The sequence below is a fragment of the Pocillopora damicornis genome, chromosome 4, assembly GCF_964200805.1.
Source record: "Pocillopora damicornis chromosome 4, jaPocDami1.2, whole genome shotgun sequence".
In the NCBI taxonomy this organism is placed as follows: domain Eukaryota; kingdom Metazoa; phylum Cnidaria; class Anthozoa; order Scleractinia; family Pocilloporidae; genus Pocillopora; species Pocillopora damicornis.
In genome coordinates, this window is record NC_142673.1 from 2474954 (window position 1) to 2491923 (window position 16970).

General features: G+C 40.2%; 3 protein-coding genes across 5 annotated transcripts; 1 reads left to right on the forward strand and 2 right to left on the reverse strand.

Moving 5' to 3' along the window:
- Positions 1-2344: 2344 nt before the first annotated feature.
- Positions 2345-16927, reverse strand: LOC149046462 (uncharacterized). Of its 3 annotated transcripts, none has more exons than XM_089203419.1 (2): positions 16546-16927; positions 2345-4411 (listed from the first exon to the last, which is right to left on the reverse strand). In XM_089203419.1, exons 1-2 carry the CDS (start codon positions 16571-16573, stop codon positions 2820-2822), a joined length of 1620 nt encoding a protein of 539 aa, XP_089059545.1. In that variant the 5' UTR covers positions 16574-16927; the 3' UTR covers positions 2345-2819. The 3 variants fall into 3 exon arrangements, with proteins under 3 accessions (XP_089059545.1, XP_089059544.1, XP_089059546.1); XM_089203418.1 differs by lacking the exon at positions 16546-16927 and adding an exon at positions 8693-8914; XM_089203420.1 differs by lacking the exon at positions 16546-16927 and adding an exon at positions 6815-6940.
- On the reverse strand, positions 11606-13471 carry LOC149046463 (uncharacterized). The gene has a single exon (XM_089203417.1). The coding sequence runs from the start codon at positions 13368-13370 to the stop codon at positions 11721-11723; it is 1650 nt and encodes a 549-aa protein (XP_089059543.1). The 5' UTR covers positions 13371-13471; the 3' UTR covers positions 11606-11720.
- Positions 13892-15135, forward strand: LOC149046464 (uncharacterized). The gene has a single exon (XM_089203422.1). The coding sequence runs from the start codon at positions 14033-14035 to the stop codon at positions 15044-15046; it is 1014 nt and encodes a 337-aa protein (XP_089059548.1). The 5' UTR covers positions 13892-14032; the 3' UTR covers positions 15047-15135.
- Positions 16928-16970: the final 43 nt, after the last annotated feature.

The following is a 16970-nucleotide window of genomic DNA, read 5'->3' on the forward strand; positions in this document are numbered from 1 at the left end:
GTATAATGTGAATAGAATAAGAGAGGTGGTAAGTTCTGAGCTCGGTAAAGAAATACAGAAAGATGTTTTTTGTTTTGAAGAACCAAGTTCTCTACCAACTGATTGTTGTTACGTACCAGCACACTACTCTGAGTGTCAATCCGAAGGGGCGACAATTAAATGTTCCTAATCTCATTTTAGCAGCATTTTAGAGGCGACTGGATTGTAAACCCCTTGCTAAACCATCGAGCAAATTCATTCGACATCTTGTTTAATGCACTTAACGTGGGTGGGCAAAACTAGATATCGATGAGAACAAACATCGAACAAAGTGCGTATTTCCACCGAAATCAAGCAGAGACCTCATACAACTAACGGTTTTGACCGGTTTTCTTTTCCCTTTTATACTAGCTTTATGGCTAAACAACAAATATTTTCACGCGAGGAGAAAAGATTAGTTGCAAATGTTTGATCAAGTTCAACCTTGGAAAGTCAGTTAATTACAATGTAGAGAAAGCAGAGGGTTCGATGTAATATCGGTTTTAACTAGGATATTTTTCTATTTCATACCAGCTTTGTGGCTAAACAGCAAATATTTTCGAACGAACTGAACATGATTCAATGTATCGCTTTTATCATATTACTGTTCCGCATTCATTTGACACTTTTCCACTAAAAAGTTTTTGTTTAGGAAACATGCATGAGAGGACAGAATTGGTTTTTTGGGGTAAATTGGCCAAATACATGCACGACTATAATTTGAATAGAATAAGAGAGGTGGTAAGTTTTGAGCTCGGTAAAGAAATTGAGAAAGATGTTTTTTGTCTTGTCTCGAGCGTGGAACAAAGAAAACATTCTGAGTCCCGATAAAGAATCGAACCTCCGACTTTCGGATTCCGCGCTCCGATGCTCTTCCACTGAGCCACAGAGACTCTACGTTCAGCGAGTCTTTATTCATTATCCAGTTTTCATGGTTCCTTGCTGCGAACAGATCTTAAAAATTAAAAAAGGCACCAACGGGAAAGACCCCAAACACTTCTTATAGTGAGCAGAAATTTATGACGTCAAACCCTTGATGTGCAGTTGAATTGCAAACAATTAAACAATGAAACAACCTCCTACAAAGGCTTCTTTTTTTTCCCCAGCATACATGAAATGTACTTTATTAATCCGTCTGCCTTCAGGATGTTAGACGCCAGTATAAACGTACATATAATCACTTCTACCTTGATTTAGAACTGATTTTCTATTGAATCTTTTTGTAGAGTGACTGCACTCAGTGAACGACTATTAATAGCCATTAAACGAAGTCGACATCGAGCAGGTGTGTGACGTCTAATTGAAGTGAATCTTCATTTCAAAATACACAAATGTATCCATTTGTGTATTTTGTGTATCGATTTGTTAACTTAACTGAACTTAATTAAACTGCTGCAAGTAATTTGCATATTTGTTTTTGTTCAGGAAACATGCGTGAGAAGACAGAAGTTGTTTTTCGGGGTAAATGGGCTAACTACATGCACGACTATAATGTAAATAAAATAAGAGAGATGGTAAGTTTTGAGCTCGGTAAAGAAATAGAGAAGGATGTTTTTCGTCGTGTCTCGAGCGTGGAACAAAGAAAACATTCTGAGTCCCCATGAGGAATCGAACGTCAGACTTTCGGATTCCGCACTCTGATGCTCTTCCACTGAGCCACAGAGACTCTACGTTGAGCGAGGTCTGTGATCATTATCCAGTTTTTATGGTTCCTTGCTGGGAATGGATCTTACAAATAAAAAATAGGCACAAACGGGAAAGACCCCAAACACTTCTTATAGTGAGCAGAAATTTATGACGTCAAACACTTGATGTGCAGTTGAAGTGCAAACCATTAAACTATGAAACAACCACTTAGAAAGGATTCCTTTTTTCCCCCGCATACATGAAATGTACTTTATTAATTGGTCTGCCTTCAGGGTGTTAGAATACTTAAATAAAAAAAAAGTTATAGTCGAGAATTCTTGAATACTTAACTCGTGGAAAACAAACAATTTGAGTGGAGTTACGCCATACCTTGATATTCTCAGAACGTTGATCAAGAGAGATCTGAGAGCTTAGAAAGACCCCTTTCTTTTAATCAGTGGTAGTACTAAATAACTGCCCGCCGCTCTTTAAAATGTCTAATATAAAGATACAGTTATTAGAAACGTAGAAAGAAGAATATAGTCTTTTTTTTGCTCTCACTTTTCAGTCAAGGCCACGGAAAGATATTTTTGATGAAACACGCCTTTGCCCACGATTACTTAGATTTGTTCCATGAATGTGCAGCAATGAACACTGAGAATATTAAATCAGACTTGGAATCCTAACATGCTGCAGCAGCCAGTGTTTCAAATTTAATTACACCCCAGCTCAAAAACATTGCAGTTGTACAGGGTAAGATTGAATTTCTAGGACATAAACGTCTCACCTTACAAAAATCCCTTAAGCCTTAAGCTCAGGCACGTAGCACTCGGTGTTTGGTAAATAATGTTCCGAAGTTAAATTACGAACAATTACAATTTCTTTCACGATTATCTCAAAGTTTGAGTTCTCCTCAAGACTTCAAATCCTATCAACAAAACACTTTGTTAAAAAAAATAAAAACGCCTGGAAGTACAAGCATAGTATGTCTGAATAAATCTTGATCAGTGTTTGGTTACTAATACTCTCAGGTAATTACACTGCAAACGGTTTCAGTTTTTATCTAAAGCACCTCAAAGTTCATGTTCTCGTCAAGACTACAGTCACAAAAAACTAAAGTTTCAAATGGGTCCAGATCATTTGCATTTCTACCAGTTTTTTTTTCAAATGACACTCTATTGAGTCTTGGGTTTTATGCCGAGGATATTACGCCAATAATCGGTCATGAACACTTGATCGGGGTCATGTTGTTCTCGCAGCTTTAACCAATCATCCATCTTAGGGTAAACACTCTTCAGATAATCTGCGTTGAATGTGGTGTTTCCACACTTTTGACCAGGCAGTGGAAGGTACTTGCCCCAGTGCAGGCGAGTTCCAGGGATTTCCAGCAGAATATCCCAGAAGTACGAGAAGAACGTCCTAGCGTCGCCCTTGTTGTACGCCCACCAGTAGGGATCGACTCGCACCATGTCTTGTCGGTATGACATGCTCAGCCAGAATGGAGAGCTCTTAGCGCCATAGATCTCAGTGGCAAAGTTGTTGGCCGCTTTTTGATTCTCAGAGAACAGCTTTTGGAGCTTGTCAATCACGGTTTGACATTGACTGATTGGAACCCAGATCTCTGTGAAGTCCACCCTAATGATGGTGTCCACATGGGCTTCGTTGTCCATAGGCAGAGCATGATACCACATGTCGTAAAACTTGGTCGGTTTGTCGTTCAGGGGGACAAATTGACACAATATCAAGCCAATGATGTCGTAGTCCAGCGCTGTTGGATCTTTCTTTTGCAGGATGAAATTGCAGATGGACAGTGCGATGGCTGCCATACCAGCTGCTAATATGTTGGACAAAATGGAGTTGTATGGTACAATATCTTTCTTTTCGAAGGATTGTTGACCAACCCATTCCTGAACACGCATCACTTCCTTTTGTGGAAACCAGTTTACTCGCATGTATTCGTTTTCTTCAAGACTTTCCTTGAGCTTGCTCTGCCCCTTGTTGTTGGGTCCAAGCATGGAGTCAGCAAACTTGTGGTTGGACTCTGACCCTTCGATAAACTGCATCGGTGGAAGACGGAATGTTACTCGGGTAATGACACCAAACAGCCCCATGGAAACACCTACTGCGCACCAAAGATCAGTTTTAGGTTTGGCCGTTTGAACTTGTGCATTGCCGTCTACAAACTCGATCTCTTGGATGACATCAGCAAAGCCATGCTTTAAGCTTCCGCCTGCAGAGCCAGTCATGATAAAGCCACCAACGGACTGCTGGATGATTCCTCCCAGCTCAGGAAAGCCATACCCCTGGACTGCCACTTGATAGCAAGCTGAATTCTGGAAGGTTGAATGAGGGTCCAAGGGATCCTTGCCAAGATAGCAGCCTCCTCCGATACAACAGTACAACCATTTCTTGCCATCTTCTTCGGTTTCTTTCAGTATTTCTACTTTTCGAAGGTCATCCCTCAGTACCAGTGTGATGCCATCCTTAGGATAAATGGCCGCGTTTACGGAGTGTTCCGATCCAACGACACGGAGGACTTTCTTCTCCCTCTTAGCTCTTTTAACTGCATCTATAACGTCTTGAGTACTGGAAACGGAGGATCGAACATATTCTACGGGCACAATGTGACGTCCACTTTTTGACTCATCTTCCATAAGATACACCATTAATGGGTCCAACAAATCTAATCCTGACGAGTGATCAATAATGGGAGTGACGATTCTACTAAAGAATGCTTTGGCCGCACTAGCCTTATCAGCCTCTGAAACTGAAGAAAAAATTGGAAAAATCCATGAGATTGTATTGCGTCATATAATAGAATAGAATCATTAGTTATCATTAGTGTTATTTCGTACATATTTGCGATAAAAATTTCCTAGTTTCTCAGTCAATGTCCGATTAAGTTTCAATCTGTATTACTTAAGTAGCCTGTATTGTAAATTAGACATTTAAAAAAAATACAAGTAAAAATTGCCCAAAAGCTAATCAGGGTGCTTTAAACTGTTAGAGCATTTTGCGCGTTGATGTCCGAAATAATGATCACAAGGTTCGTTTGCCCGATTTCTGGGATTGCCTTGCAAGATAGTGCCATTCATGTTGATTATTTAATGATAATTTTACCATAATTGGTAATAATGTCACAATCTGATTGGCTAATTTGGTGTTGTCGGTAAGAGTGCAGATATGCTGCTCGCGTCAACATGTCACGATCTTGGTCACGCACTGAAAGAATCGTTTTATTTGACGTCGATACTGTGATAACAGTTTGACCACTGTGATGATGAATATTGTTGTTGATAAGAGTACAGACCACGCTAAACCTCTTTCGATTTGTTAATTCTTCTCAGTCGCGGCTGCAGAGGAATTTATTTCTCTACGAGCTCAACTATTATTAAGGCTAACACCGCCATCTCTCGACCAATAGCAGTTGAAGGATATCATCCCTCATGCTTCATCAGTGGATTTAGAGTGGATAACTAGTGTCCCTAAGTAACTGATATTTGGTTTTCCATGAAACGGAAAAATCATCCTAATACCTTCAGGTTACGTAGTAATAACGATTGATTAAGGTGTTTTTTAAGCATCATGTTCTTTAGTACGTCCGCAAAGCACGTAGCTGTTTAATCATCAGTAGCAGATACGCCTCTGTTTAACTGTTCATTTCATCTCCTTCATCTGTGACGTTTCCCTTATTTATGAAAATAGCATTAGAATGACGAGATATGCTTCATGTAAGTGATATAAGAGAAAGACAGTCTTGAAACCATTGTGGAAAATGCTCATCAAAATAACATTAAACTAAAGATTAATAAGCAAATTGAAATCGGAGGCTTTTAATCACTTTGTATTTGAGATTATCGGGGAAAATGCTAATACCAGAACTGTTCTTGCTCTGCAAACACGGCCATGGCTTACATATTTTGAGAATCAAGGAGTCGAGTGTACTTCTTTGTAGCCTGGGGAAAATGTCGTGTCAAGATCTGATGTCTATCTGTTGACCATTTAGCATAAAAAAGCTCTCAGTACACTACTCTGAGTGTCAATCCGAGGGGGCGTCAATTAACTGTTCCTAATCTCATTTTAGCAGCATTTTAAAGGCCACTGAACTGTAAACCCCTGGCTAAACGATCAAACAAATTCATTCGACATCTTGTTTGATGCACACAACGTGGATGGCAAAACGAGATATCGATGAAAACAAGCATCGAACAAAGTGCGTATTTCCGCCGAAATCAAGCAGAGACCTCATGCAATAACGGTTTTGACTGGTTTTCTTTCCCCTTTTACGCTAGCTTTGTGGCTAAACAGCAAATATTTTCACGCGAGGAGAAAAGCTCGGTTTCAAATGTTTGATCAAGATCAACCATGGAAGTTCATTTAATTACAATGTAGAGAAAGGTAGCTGAACGGTCAAATACACTCTTCAATATGCTGACAGCATGACTCTTCGCTTGATTGCGCAAGGCATTAATGCTAATATTACCATCTCTCGACCAACAGCAGTTGAAGGATATCAAACTGCATGCTTCATCAGTGGGTTTAGAGTGGATAACTAGTGTCCCTTATGCACTGGTATTTGGTTTTCCATCAAACGGAAAACACCATCCTAATACCCTTAGGCTACGTAACAATAACAAACGATGAAGGTGTTTTCAAATTATCATCTCATTTAGAATGTCAGAAAAGTACGTAGCTGTGTAATCATCAAGAGCAGATACGCCTTTTTAAGTCTTCATTTCGTCTCCTTCATCTGCAGCCAAACGATCGAGCAGATTCATTCAACATTTTGTTGTGTGTATTGTGTGCATTGATGCGCACGTTGTGGGGTGGCAAAACGAGATATCGATGAGAACAAACATCGAACAAAGTGCGTATTTTCACCGAAATCAAGCAGAAACCTCGATGTAAGATCAGTTTTGACTGATTTTCTTTTCCCTTTTATACTACCTTTGAGGCTTAAAAGCAAATATTTTCGAACGAACTGAACATGATTTAATGTATTGCTTCATTACATTACTTTTCCGCATTCATTCGACACCTTTCACCAAAAAGTTGGCGGGATCCTGTGCAACTGTTGCATTGATTGTTGAAAAAAGTTATATTAGAGTTCCAGGTCAGTTAATCCAATCAAACAACATTGATGCATCTTTGAAAATATTAGGATTCTCACCTGCTTTTGCGGCCATTGTTTGGATGAACTTAATGATAACGATATACACCCAGATTCAGTCCAAAAAGTCTGCACGTACAGCAAAAGCACTGAAGTAACCTTTACGCTACACCCTTTGAATTTCGACCAATGGCAGGCGAGGGGTTGAACTTCCTTAAGAGGTTTTTGTTCTTTAAAACGTCTGATTAGCCAAAAAGTCACGGAACTGAACTTAATTAAACTGCTGCGAGTAATTTGCATAATTTGTTTTTATTTAGGAAACATGCTTGAGTAGACAATTTTTTTTCGGGGTAAATGGGCTAACTACATGCACGACTATAATGTAAATAAAATAAGAGAGGTGTTAAGTTTTGAGCTCGGTAAAGAAATAGAGAAAGATTATTTTCGCCTTGTCTCGAGCGTGGAATAAAGAAAACACTCTGATTCCCCATGAGGAATCGAACCTCAAACCTTCGGATTCCGTGCTCCGATGCTCTACCTCTGAGCCACAGAGACTCTACGTTGAGCGAGGTCTGTGTTCATTATCCAGTTTTTATGGTTCTTTGCTGGGAATGGATCTTACAAATAAAAAAAGGCACAAACGGGGAAGACCCCAAATACTTCTTATTGTGACAGGGCGTGAAATTAACTTTTTTTTCTGATAGCCACTTGGCTCCTAAATTCTTCAAAGTGGTAGCCAATTCAAAAAAAGTTGGTCGCCATTTCCAAAGACAAACAAAATCTTCTTTACGCTGTCAGCGTTCTAGATAGACCCTCCAAAATTAAGTTAGGGAAAAGATCTTTAACGTGCTACAAAGTAGACACTAGGATGTATGATATACAACGTTCAGGCTCATCTAAATCCAAGATGGCGTCTAGTTATCGATCGAGATGCATGTGCAACGTTTTTGAAACAAACTTAACGAGGAAGTTTGCCACGGATTTATCTCTGCAAATTTATTTAATTCACTATATCTATTGGTAAGGTTATGATGAAACGTTGTAGTCGCCAATTTGGCGACTAACTTTCAGGATTTGGTCGCCAAAGTGAAAAATTTAGTCGCATTGGCGCCTGTATTAGGCGCAATTTCACGGCCTGTGTGAGCAGAAATTTATGACGTCAAACACTTGATATGCAGGTGAAATGTAAACAATTAAACAATGAAACAATCTCTTATAAAGGCTTTCTTTTTTTCCCCCGCGTACATGAAATGTACTTTATTAGTTCGTCTGTCTTCAGGGTGTTACACGCCAATATAAACGTACGTATAATCACGTCTCCGTTGATTTACAACTGATTTTCCATGGAATCTTTTTGTAGAGTGACTGTACTCAGTGAACGACTATTAATAGCCATTTAACGAAGTCGACATCGAGCAGGTGTGTGACGTCTATTTGAAGTGAAGCGTCATTTAAAAAAAACGCATATGTATCCATTTCGTTCCACACGAAGTAGGTCATATCACGACTCTTGCATCCTTGCACGCTATGTCCTAATTTTTACTGAAAAACATACAGCTTGCTCACTTATTATCTCCAAGTCCGAAGAAGATGAAGTAATCACGGTCTTGTTACGATAGGCCTGAATCAAACGTCAACTTTTCATGAGCCGGACCTAATTAAACTGCACATGAAAAATACTATCACTGAATTATTCACGAATGAATACTTCAAAGTAGAATGCTAACGGCTCAGTCATTCTTAACCGGGAATTTACACTCAGAAACAGCCTAGGAGCGGCTTTGATGACGGCCCGGAAATTTCCATGTGTTGTACCAATTGCAAAAAATATTCTAACAAATTTGGAAGCAGTTTTCCGGGAATTTTATCCATTGCGCACATTGCGCTTCCCAAGAAAAGATAACTTTTCGCATTGTGATCTCGAAAAAAAATCCTTACCTGATTCGTTAAGATTGGCCTCAGCCATTACCGTCTTCTGCTATACTTTTCTTGCGATGATACGTATTCAAACCAAGCTTGAAGTCAACACGTGCAGTGTGAGAAGCGAAGGGATCTACTTTACATACCCACAGCAAAGCTCCAAGATTTTGCCATCGTCATTGGCTGTTTTCGAAACAATAAACTCGCCGTTCAACCGTAAGTTGTTTCATTAGGAATGAGATCAAAGTGCTCTGTGAGCAAACTCGTGAATTGACACATGATTTTTTAGATTATGTTTAATGTTATCTGGTTTAGGGAATTTTGTGGTTGATTGTCATATCTAGAGTACGAGCAGTAGTTCAGTGTTCGCTAATGTAGCAAAGAAACAAAGTAACGTTGGGATAAGAAGGCATTACCATTGAAATGATCATGCTATTACATTTGGCAAGGTGGATGATGTCATGTGTTTTAAACGTCTATCATTTTTGTTTCTGGTTTAAGAGAAAAGGTTGGAAGTAAATGTGGGTGAAAAGTGAGATTTACTGTCTTTCGTTGTAAATATTAGAAAATCAAGGCAATACTGTCTTAATGAAAACATTAACGATTCCCTCTTTATCAAAAGAGACAAACGGGAACGAGTTTTGAGTGATATAACTAAGCTAAGCCTGCCACCGTCATTTTGGATCTCCGCCTGGGTAGATTTAAGTCACGTGCTAGGCAACGTAAAATTAATAACAAGATAGAATTTCATTTCAGGCCTATTTACCAATTTTGTGGTGTGTAACTTTCGCATTTTAGTACGTTGTATGTATGTTGAATCTTCAAATTGTCTTGAAATTCACTGAAAATCGGTAGCTAAAACTGTTTGTTTAGGTGTTATTTGATTTTCGTGTTAACTTGTTATTTCGTCAGTCGCCGGCATCTTTTGTTGCTTCACACAGGAAAAACACACACGACGAAACGTAATGATCAATTTTGTCCTCAATCTCACGCTATAACAGAAAAAGCTTTTGAACATCTGTAAACTCCGAGCGCTTCGCAGTAAGTGATATTTTCAATGAATCTTCGGATTGTTTTCAAGTTCAAGGATTGTAAATTACAATTTTATGAAAAACGAAGGTTGTTCTGTTATTTCAGTGTGAATCCTTGCATGCCTGCCAGTCGCTGGCGCCGCTTGTTGAAACTAAAACGTAAAAAAAAAACTCTTTAAAGATTATAATTGGCTTTTTTTTCACCCCACCACCATTCTTAGCAACAAAGGTCGCCATTTCGTCTTTTTATTGCTCGCCAAAAACTATCAAATGCACTCAAAAGCCTAAAATCTAAAAAAAGTTTACAGGAATCGACCAATCGAGCGAGCGAGCGAGCGAGCGAATGCCATTCCCCACATCGTACCTATAACTCGCTCTTGCGCATGCGCGCAATTCACGAGTTAAAAATGATGGAGTGGTATAGGAGCTGGCGGTACCGGATCAGTTTTGCAAAACTGATCTGATACAACGCCAACTCTATACCACTTTACCTGCTAATGGAAAATATTTTATGACTTCATAATTTTTATACAAACTATATGTTTTAAAAATGGAAATGAGTTTGAATATTATCTTAGCGTGGCATTCTCGGAAAACAGGAAGGAATTATCAGTGCGTGACATTCTCAGGAAAACAGGAAATCGATGAAGTAATACAACGAGGCCTTTTTCGAGGAAATGAGTCATAGCATTTTTGGCTGGACCACACGTGTGGACAGCTATCGAAACTGTGAATTTCACTTTCGAAAAAACCCACGGAAAAGGCTTAGGACACATGTTTCAAAAATAGTTTTAATTAGTTGCTCTCCAATTCTCTCTTTTTGCATCACCACAAGCCAAAAATGATTTTTGGCTAGACCACTCTTGTGGACAGCGATCGAAAATGTGAGTTTCACAGATTTTGTCCAGCGCACACCCACTGCAATAATATAGCTCAAGGAATTCTATCATGCTAAAAGTTATAAGATTTATTATAGTTTAGTTCATAGACAAAATATGGAAACTTAACCTGAAATATTTTCATACCAGCGTAATCAGAGGAGACCCTTTTCTTCGACCTTCATTTGCATATCATACACCTTTGATTGTTAGGTGAGAGTTTGCCGCGCGCTACTTCTAATCCTATTTTTCAAATCAAAACAGGCCTATCTCAACACTCATTTTCAGATTTTAGATCAGAAATGTAGTGAAGAAACGGCTTCACTCTCCCGTTATCGATTCCAGGGTCTTCCAAATTTTACCATTCAGGACCCAGCTGAAGGAGAGCTCGAAGGGAAGGGACATTCCGTAAGAATTTGCTGTTGCATAGATTTGATCTAGAGGTTTTCATATCTATATCGGCAAAAAAATCTTAGCATGCACGTAAAAGCGAGTTGAAGCACAAATAATTTTTGTCCTTGTCCTCAGTTTAAAGCGAACTATTTCTTACAAGAGGTCTCGTCTCTTGATATTTGTATCAACTATCTGACGTCTGATTTCCTGTTTACATGAACATCACCATTTGCCCGAGTCAAGAGTTGAGCGACAAATCCTTTCTCAGCCACATGAACTCTTTCTCAGTATGATTTTGAATGACTTGAGAGACATAAACCAGTTTCGAATATTTTTTCCACCACCTGATAACCACACTTAACAATTACGGCTAAAAGATCGTGCATGAGCAAACATTTTTTAGTTGAGTGTTTTTAGCAAGAGGAAATGATGCTGTAATTATCTTACTTTGAATATCACAATAAGGTCAACATCAAAGAGGAAAAAATAATTTCACACCTGGCAATGAATTCTATTACACATACTCTTAAGCGAAGGCCCGTGTTGGCATTATAACTAAAGTTGTTTATTTGCTGAACTAAATTGCTGTTAAAATTGATTAACAGAAAGTAATTCATTTTAAAAAAGCAGGAAAGATTTATTACTCGACGTTTCGGGGTCATCGTGACTCCATTATCAAGAGACTAGTTTAAAAACATGCAAATAAGGAAAGGTACAAGAATAGCATAAATTAGAATGAACGGCTTAAACAAACACCTTGGCGCGGATGGAATCCGTTTGCACGTTCAGTGTTGGCTTACGCATGCGAATATACAACATTTCATTAACAAGGCAGTCAAATTTGCCGTTACATTTCGCGATGACGTTGAATTGCTCGATCAAGCGTTCAGGCATTTCACTATTGTGCTGGAGGTGGTAGTGTTTGTAGATAGAAGATGATTTCCTTGTGTGCCCTTCTACGCGATCGTGTAAGTGACCACGAGTATAGCCCACATACCCTGCATCACACAGGTTACATTTAAATTCATAAACGATACATTGTTGGTTAACAATAGGGGGCTTAATTTCGTGTTGCTTAAGCTGTTGATCGAGCTTAGGGCTAACGAACACTGGTTGGACAGTCACGCTTAACTTCGAGCTTAGACTGTTCAGTTGTTGTTTAACATGATTAGCTGACGATTGGTCCTTGAAGGGTAACACTAATCTCACAATCTCCGATGGTACGTCTGGTGATGGACAGGGCTCTGCAGATGAAATCCTTCTCTCAACGAACCGCTTGATTGTAGTTTCAACCAGTGGCTTTGGGTATTTCAAGTTATGAAAAACCCTTCTAAGGCGGTCACATTCCTCGGAGAAGAAAGACCAGTTAGAAGATAATCGATAAGCGCGATCCACCATGGTGTTAACTAGGCTGCGCTTGTGCTTAATGTCAACATGACTCTGGAAATGCAGAAGGAGACCCGTGTTGGTTCTTTTGATGTAGACCTTGCTCTCAATCTTTGGTGCACGGTTAAGCACTTCAGTTCCTAGAAAGGGAAGGGATCCTTCCCGTTCGACTTCCATGGTAAACTGGAGGGAGGGATGGGTAGAGTTAAGGGTGTCTAGAAACTGGCCAGCGGTCACCCTATCAGGCATTACGGTCAGGGTGTCATCGACGTACCTCCGGTAATAGCGCGGAAGTTGACCGTGTTGTTCGAGGTTTTCCTCAATCGAGCACATGAAGACGTTAGCCAGCAACGGTCCAAGGGGAGAACCCATAGCGACTCCATCTGTCTGCTCATATAAAGCACCGTCAAACTGGAAAAGCTGGTTTTTCGTAGCTGCTCGGAGGAGGTCGATTAGGTCCGCTTTAGAGATGTTCAAGCTGTGCGTCTCGTTGAACCAATCCTGGGCAAAGGCTTTTTCAGCTAAGATCTGTATTGTTTCCTCCAAGGGTACATTTGTAAACAATGAGGTGACGTCATAGGAAACTAAAATTTCGCCGTTCTTGATCTCGAAGCCTCGTACTTCATCAGCAAAGCGGAATGTGTCTGTCACTGTATATTGGTTGCACGACAGGGGTTTCAATTTGTCGTCAAGCCATTTCGCTAGCGAGTAATTGTAGGTGTTAGTAGCAGAGAGTATTGGCCGCACGGCCAACTGTTCTTTATGTGTCTTCGGCAAGCCATACAAGTGTGCGAGTCTGGACCCTTTCGGGCGGAGAGCGTCAGCAATGGATTTCGGTAGAATCTTTCGAACGAGAGTTTCCAACTCCCTTTCTTTCTGAAGGAGAGGGTGGTAATACTTAGGAGGTCGTCCTCTGGTTCTCGGTCTCTCCGAGTCGACGAATCGGAATTTGCTGGTATCGTTTATTGACGCTTCGGATAGTAGGCGAAGATATTCTGATTTATCCATAACAACAACACCAGACCCTTTATCCGGTTTTGTGACAACGATGTCATCGCGTTTTTTCAGATCTTCAATAGCTTGCAAGAGGGCTTTAGGAGGTTTTGGGCTACTCCTATTAATATACTGTTGCGCTAGAGTATATTAATAGGAGTAGCCCAAAACCTCCTAAAGCCCTCTTGCAAACTCTCGTTCGAAAGATTCTACCGAAATCCATTGCTGACGCTCTCCGCCCGAAAGGGTCCAGACTCGCACACTTGTATGGCTTGCCGAAGACACATAAAGAACAGTTGGCCGTGCGGCCAATACTCTCTGCTACTAACACCTACAATTACTCGCTAGCGAAATGGCTTGACGACAAATTGAAACCCCTGTCGTGCAACCAATATACAGTGACAGACACATTCCGCTTTGCTGATGAAGTACGAGGCTTCGAGATCAAGAACGGCGAAATTTTAGTTTCCTATGACGTCACCTCATTGTTTACAAATGTACCCTTGGAGGAAACAATACAGATCTTAGCTGAAAAAGCCTTTGCCCAGGATTGGTTCAACGAGACGCACAGCTTGAACATCTCTAAAGCGGACCTAATCGACCTCCTCCGAGCAGCTACGAAAAACCAGCTTTTCCAGTTTGACGGTGCTTTATATGAGCAGACAGATGGAGTCGCTATGGGTTCTCCCCTTGGACCGTTGCTGGCTAACGTCTTCATGTGCTCGATTGAGGAAAACCTCGAACAACACGGTCAACTTCCGCGCTATTACCGGAGGTACGTCGATGACACCCTGACCGTAATGCCTGATAGGGTGACCGCTGGCCAGTTTCTAGACACCCTTAACTCTACCCATCCCTCCCTCCAGTTTACCATGGAAGTCGAACGGGAAGGATCCCTTCCCTTTCTAGGAACTGAAGTGCTTAACCGTGCACCAAAGATTGAGAGCAAGGTCTACATCAAAAGAACCAACACGGGTCTCCTTCTGCATTTCCAGAGTCATGTTGACATTAAGCACAAGCGCAGCCTAGTTAACACCATGGTGGATCGCGCTTATCGATTATCTTCTAACTGGTCTTTCTTCTCCGAGGAATGTGACCGCCTTAGAAGGGTTTTTCATAACTTGAAATACCCAAAGCCACTGGTTGAAACTACAATCAAGCGGTTCGTTGAGAGAAGGATTTCATCTGCAGAGCCCTGTCCATCACCAGACGTACCATCGGAGATTGTGAGATTAGTGTTACCCTTCAAGGACCAATCGTCAGCTAATCATGTTAAACAACAACTGAACAGTCTAAGCTCGAAGTTAAGCGTGACTGTCCAACCAGTGTTCGTTAGCCCTAAGCTCGATCAACAGCTTAAGCAACACGAAATTAAGCCCCCTATTGTTAACCAACAATGTATCGTTTATGAATTTAAATGTAACCTGTGTGATGCAGGGTATGTGGGCTATACTCGTGGTCACTTACACGATCGCGTAGAAGGGCACACAAGGAAATCATCTTCTATCTACAAACACTACCACCTCCAGCACAATAGTGAAATGCCTGAACGCTTGATCGAGCAATTCAACGTCATCGCGAAATGTAACGGCAAATTTGACTGCCTTGTTAATGAAATGTTGTATATTCGCATGCGTAAGCCAACACTGAACGTGCAAACGGATTCCATCCGCGCCAAGGTGTTTGTTTAAGCCGTTCATTCTAATTTATGCTACTCTTGTACCTTTCCTTATTTGCATGTTTTTAAACTAGTCTCTTGATAATGGAGTCACGATGACCCCGAAACGTCGAGTAATAAATCTTTCCTGGTTTTTTCTATGCCTTTGCTTTAGCAAATCCCTGCTGATCAAGTAATTCATTTTAGCCCCCATAAACATATGGTGTGGAGAGGTTATGTTCAGTTGAACACGGATGCGTGACAATCGATATTGTATTCCGCGTCTTAACTTTTAAAAATAAATAACTGTCATTTTGCTTGACTAATAGCTCCACTTCAAAATTTAAGTAAACCCAGGATTTTTGCGTCTCATTCGTAATTCATCTTTTATGAATGAATAAGACAATTTATTCGAACCAATTCAAAATGGGATTGTAAAAAAAAAAAACCACACGGCCTGTGGAACCAAACTTTGGGCATGTTAGAGCCAAGAAGACTTCAAAAATGAATTGCATTACCACGTCCAAGAAGTGTTTCATTTTCAACTGTCGCGTTGTAAACCAATTCAGATTTAGATACTCACGAGATCAAAGCATGTTGCAAGATAGGTAGGATTCCTTATGTTAGCAACATATGAGGTCAAATAAACCCAAGCAGAACGCTTCCAGGCGAATCTCCTTTTTGTTGATCACTTTTCTTTAGTAAAGCACACATCTTGTTCAAGTTATTCCGAAATTGAATTGAATTGGCAATTCTATTCAATTCTGGTCTCTTATTAATTGCGAACACCCCCAATTTTCTTTTTAAATTTCCAACCTAGATATTTCTCGCTCCGAAGTTGGAAAAAGCGCTAATCGAAGTAGGTCATGTCATGACACATACATTCTTGCACGCGGTGTCCTAATTTTTACTTGAAAACATAAAGCTTGCACACTTGTTGTTCCAAGTCCGGGACCTTGATCGCTCTTCTCTCTTGGATTTGAGAATCATTCTTCTGCCACAATAGAGAATGATCTGTTGAACGTTATGGAAGGCCATAATAACAGATGCTATCACGTAACTCTTTCAGCGACGTTCACTGCAACTGTTTTTATCAACATGCATGCACTTTTCTTTTTTGCACGAACAAAAATTACTTCGGTCGGTACAACTTTATCGCGCATGATGAAGTAGTCATGGTCTTGTTACGATAGGCTTGAATCAAACGTCGAACTTTTCATGAGCCGGAACCAATTAAACTGTACATGAAAAGTTCCATCACTGAATTAATCACGAATGGATACTTCAAAACTGGAATGCTAAGGGCTCAGTCATTCTTCCCACCTAGCTTAATCGGGAATTTCCACTCTTAAACAGCTTAGGAGCGGCTTTTAAGGCGACGCGGAAATTTCAAAGTCCATGTGCTGTACCAACTGCAAAAACTATTTTAACAAATTTAGATGTAGTTTTCCGGGAATTTTATCCATTGCGCGCATTGCGCTTTTAAAGAAAAAATAACTTGCCGCATTGTGATCGCAAAAAGAATATCCTTACCCGATTCGTTGTGATTAGCCTCAGCCATTATCGTCTTCTACTATACTTTTCTTGCGACGATGCGAATTCAAACCAAGCTTGAAGTCAACACGCGCAGTGTGAGAAGCGAAGGGATCTACTTTACACACCCACAGCAAAACTTCAAGATTTTGCCATCGACATTGGCTGTTTTCGAAACAATAAACTTGCCTCTTAACCTTAAGTTGTTTACTTAGGAATTAAATGTAATCAGCAGAAATGATTGCCGATAAAATGATGGGATTACATGTAAAGGCCGACAGGGAACACGAGACGTCAATATTCCATAACCACTTAAATTCTCGGACAAAATTTCAACCATTTCACTCCCAGACGTGACCAAGGAATTATCAATAAATGGTCCAGAAGGCAAGTGAATTTTTCAACATTTCAAATCAATAACATTT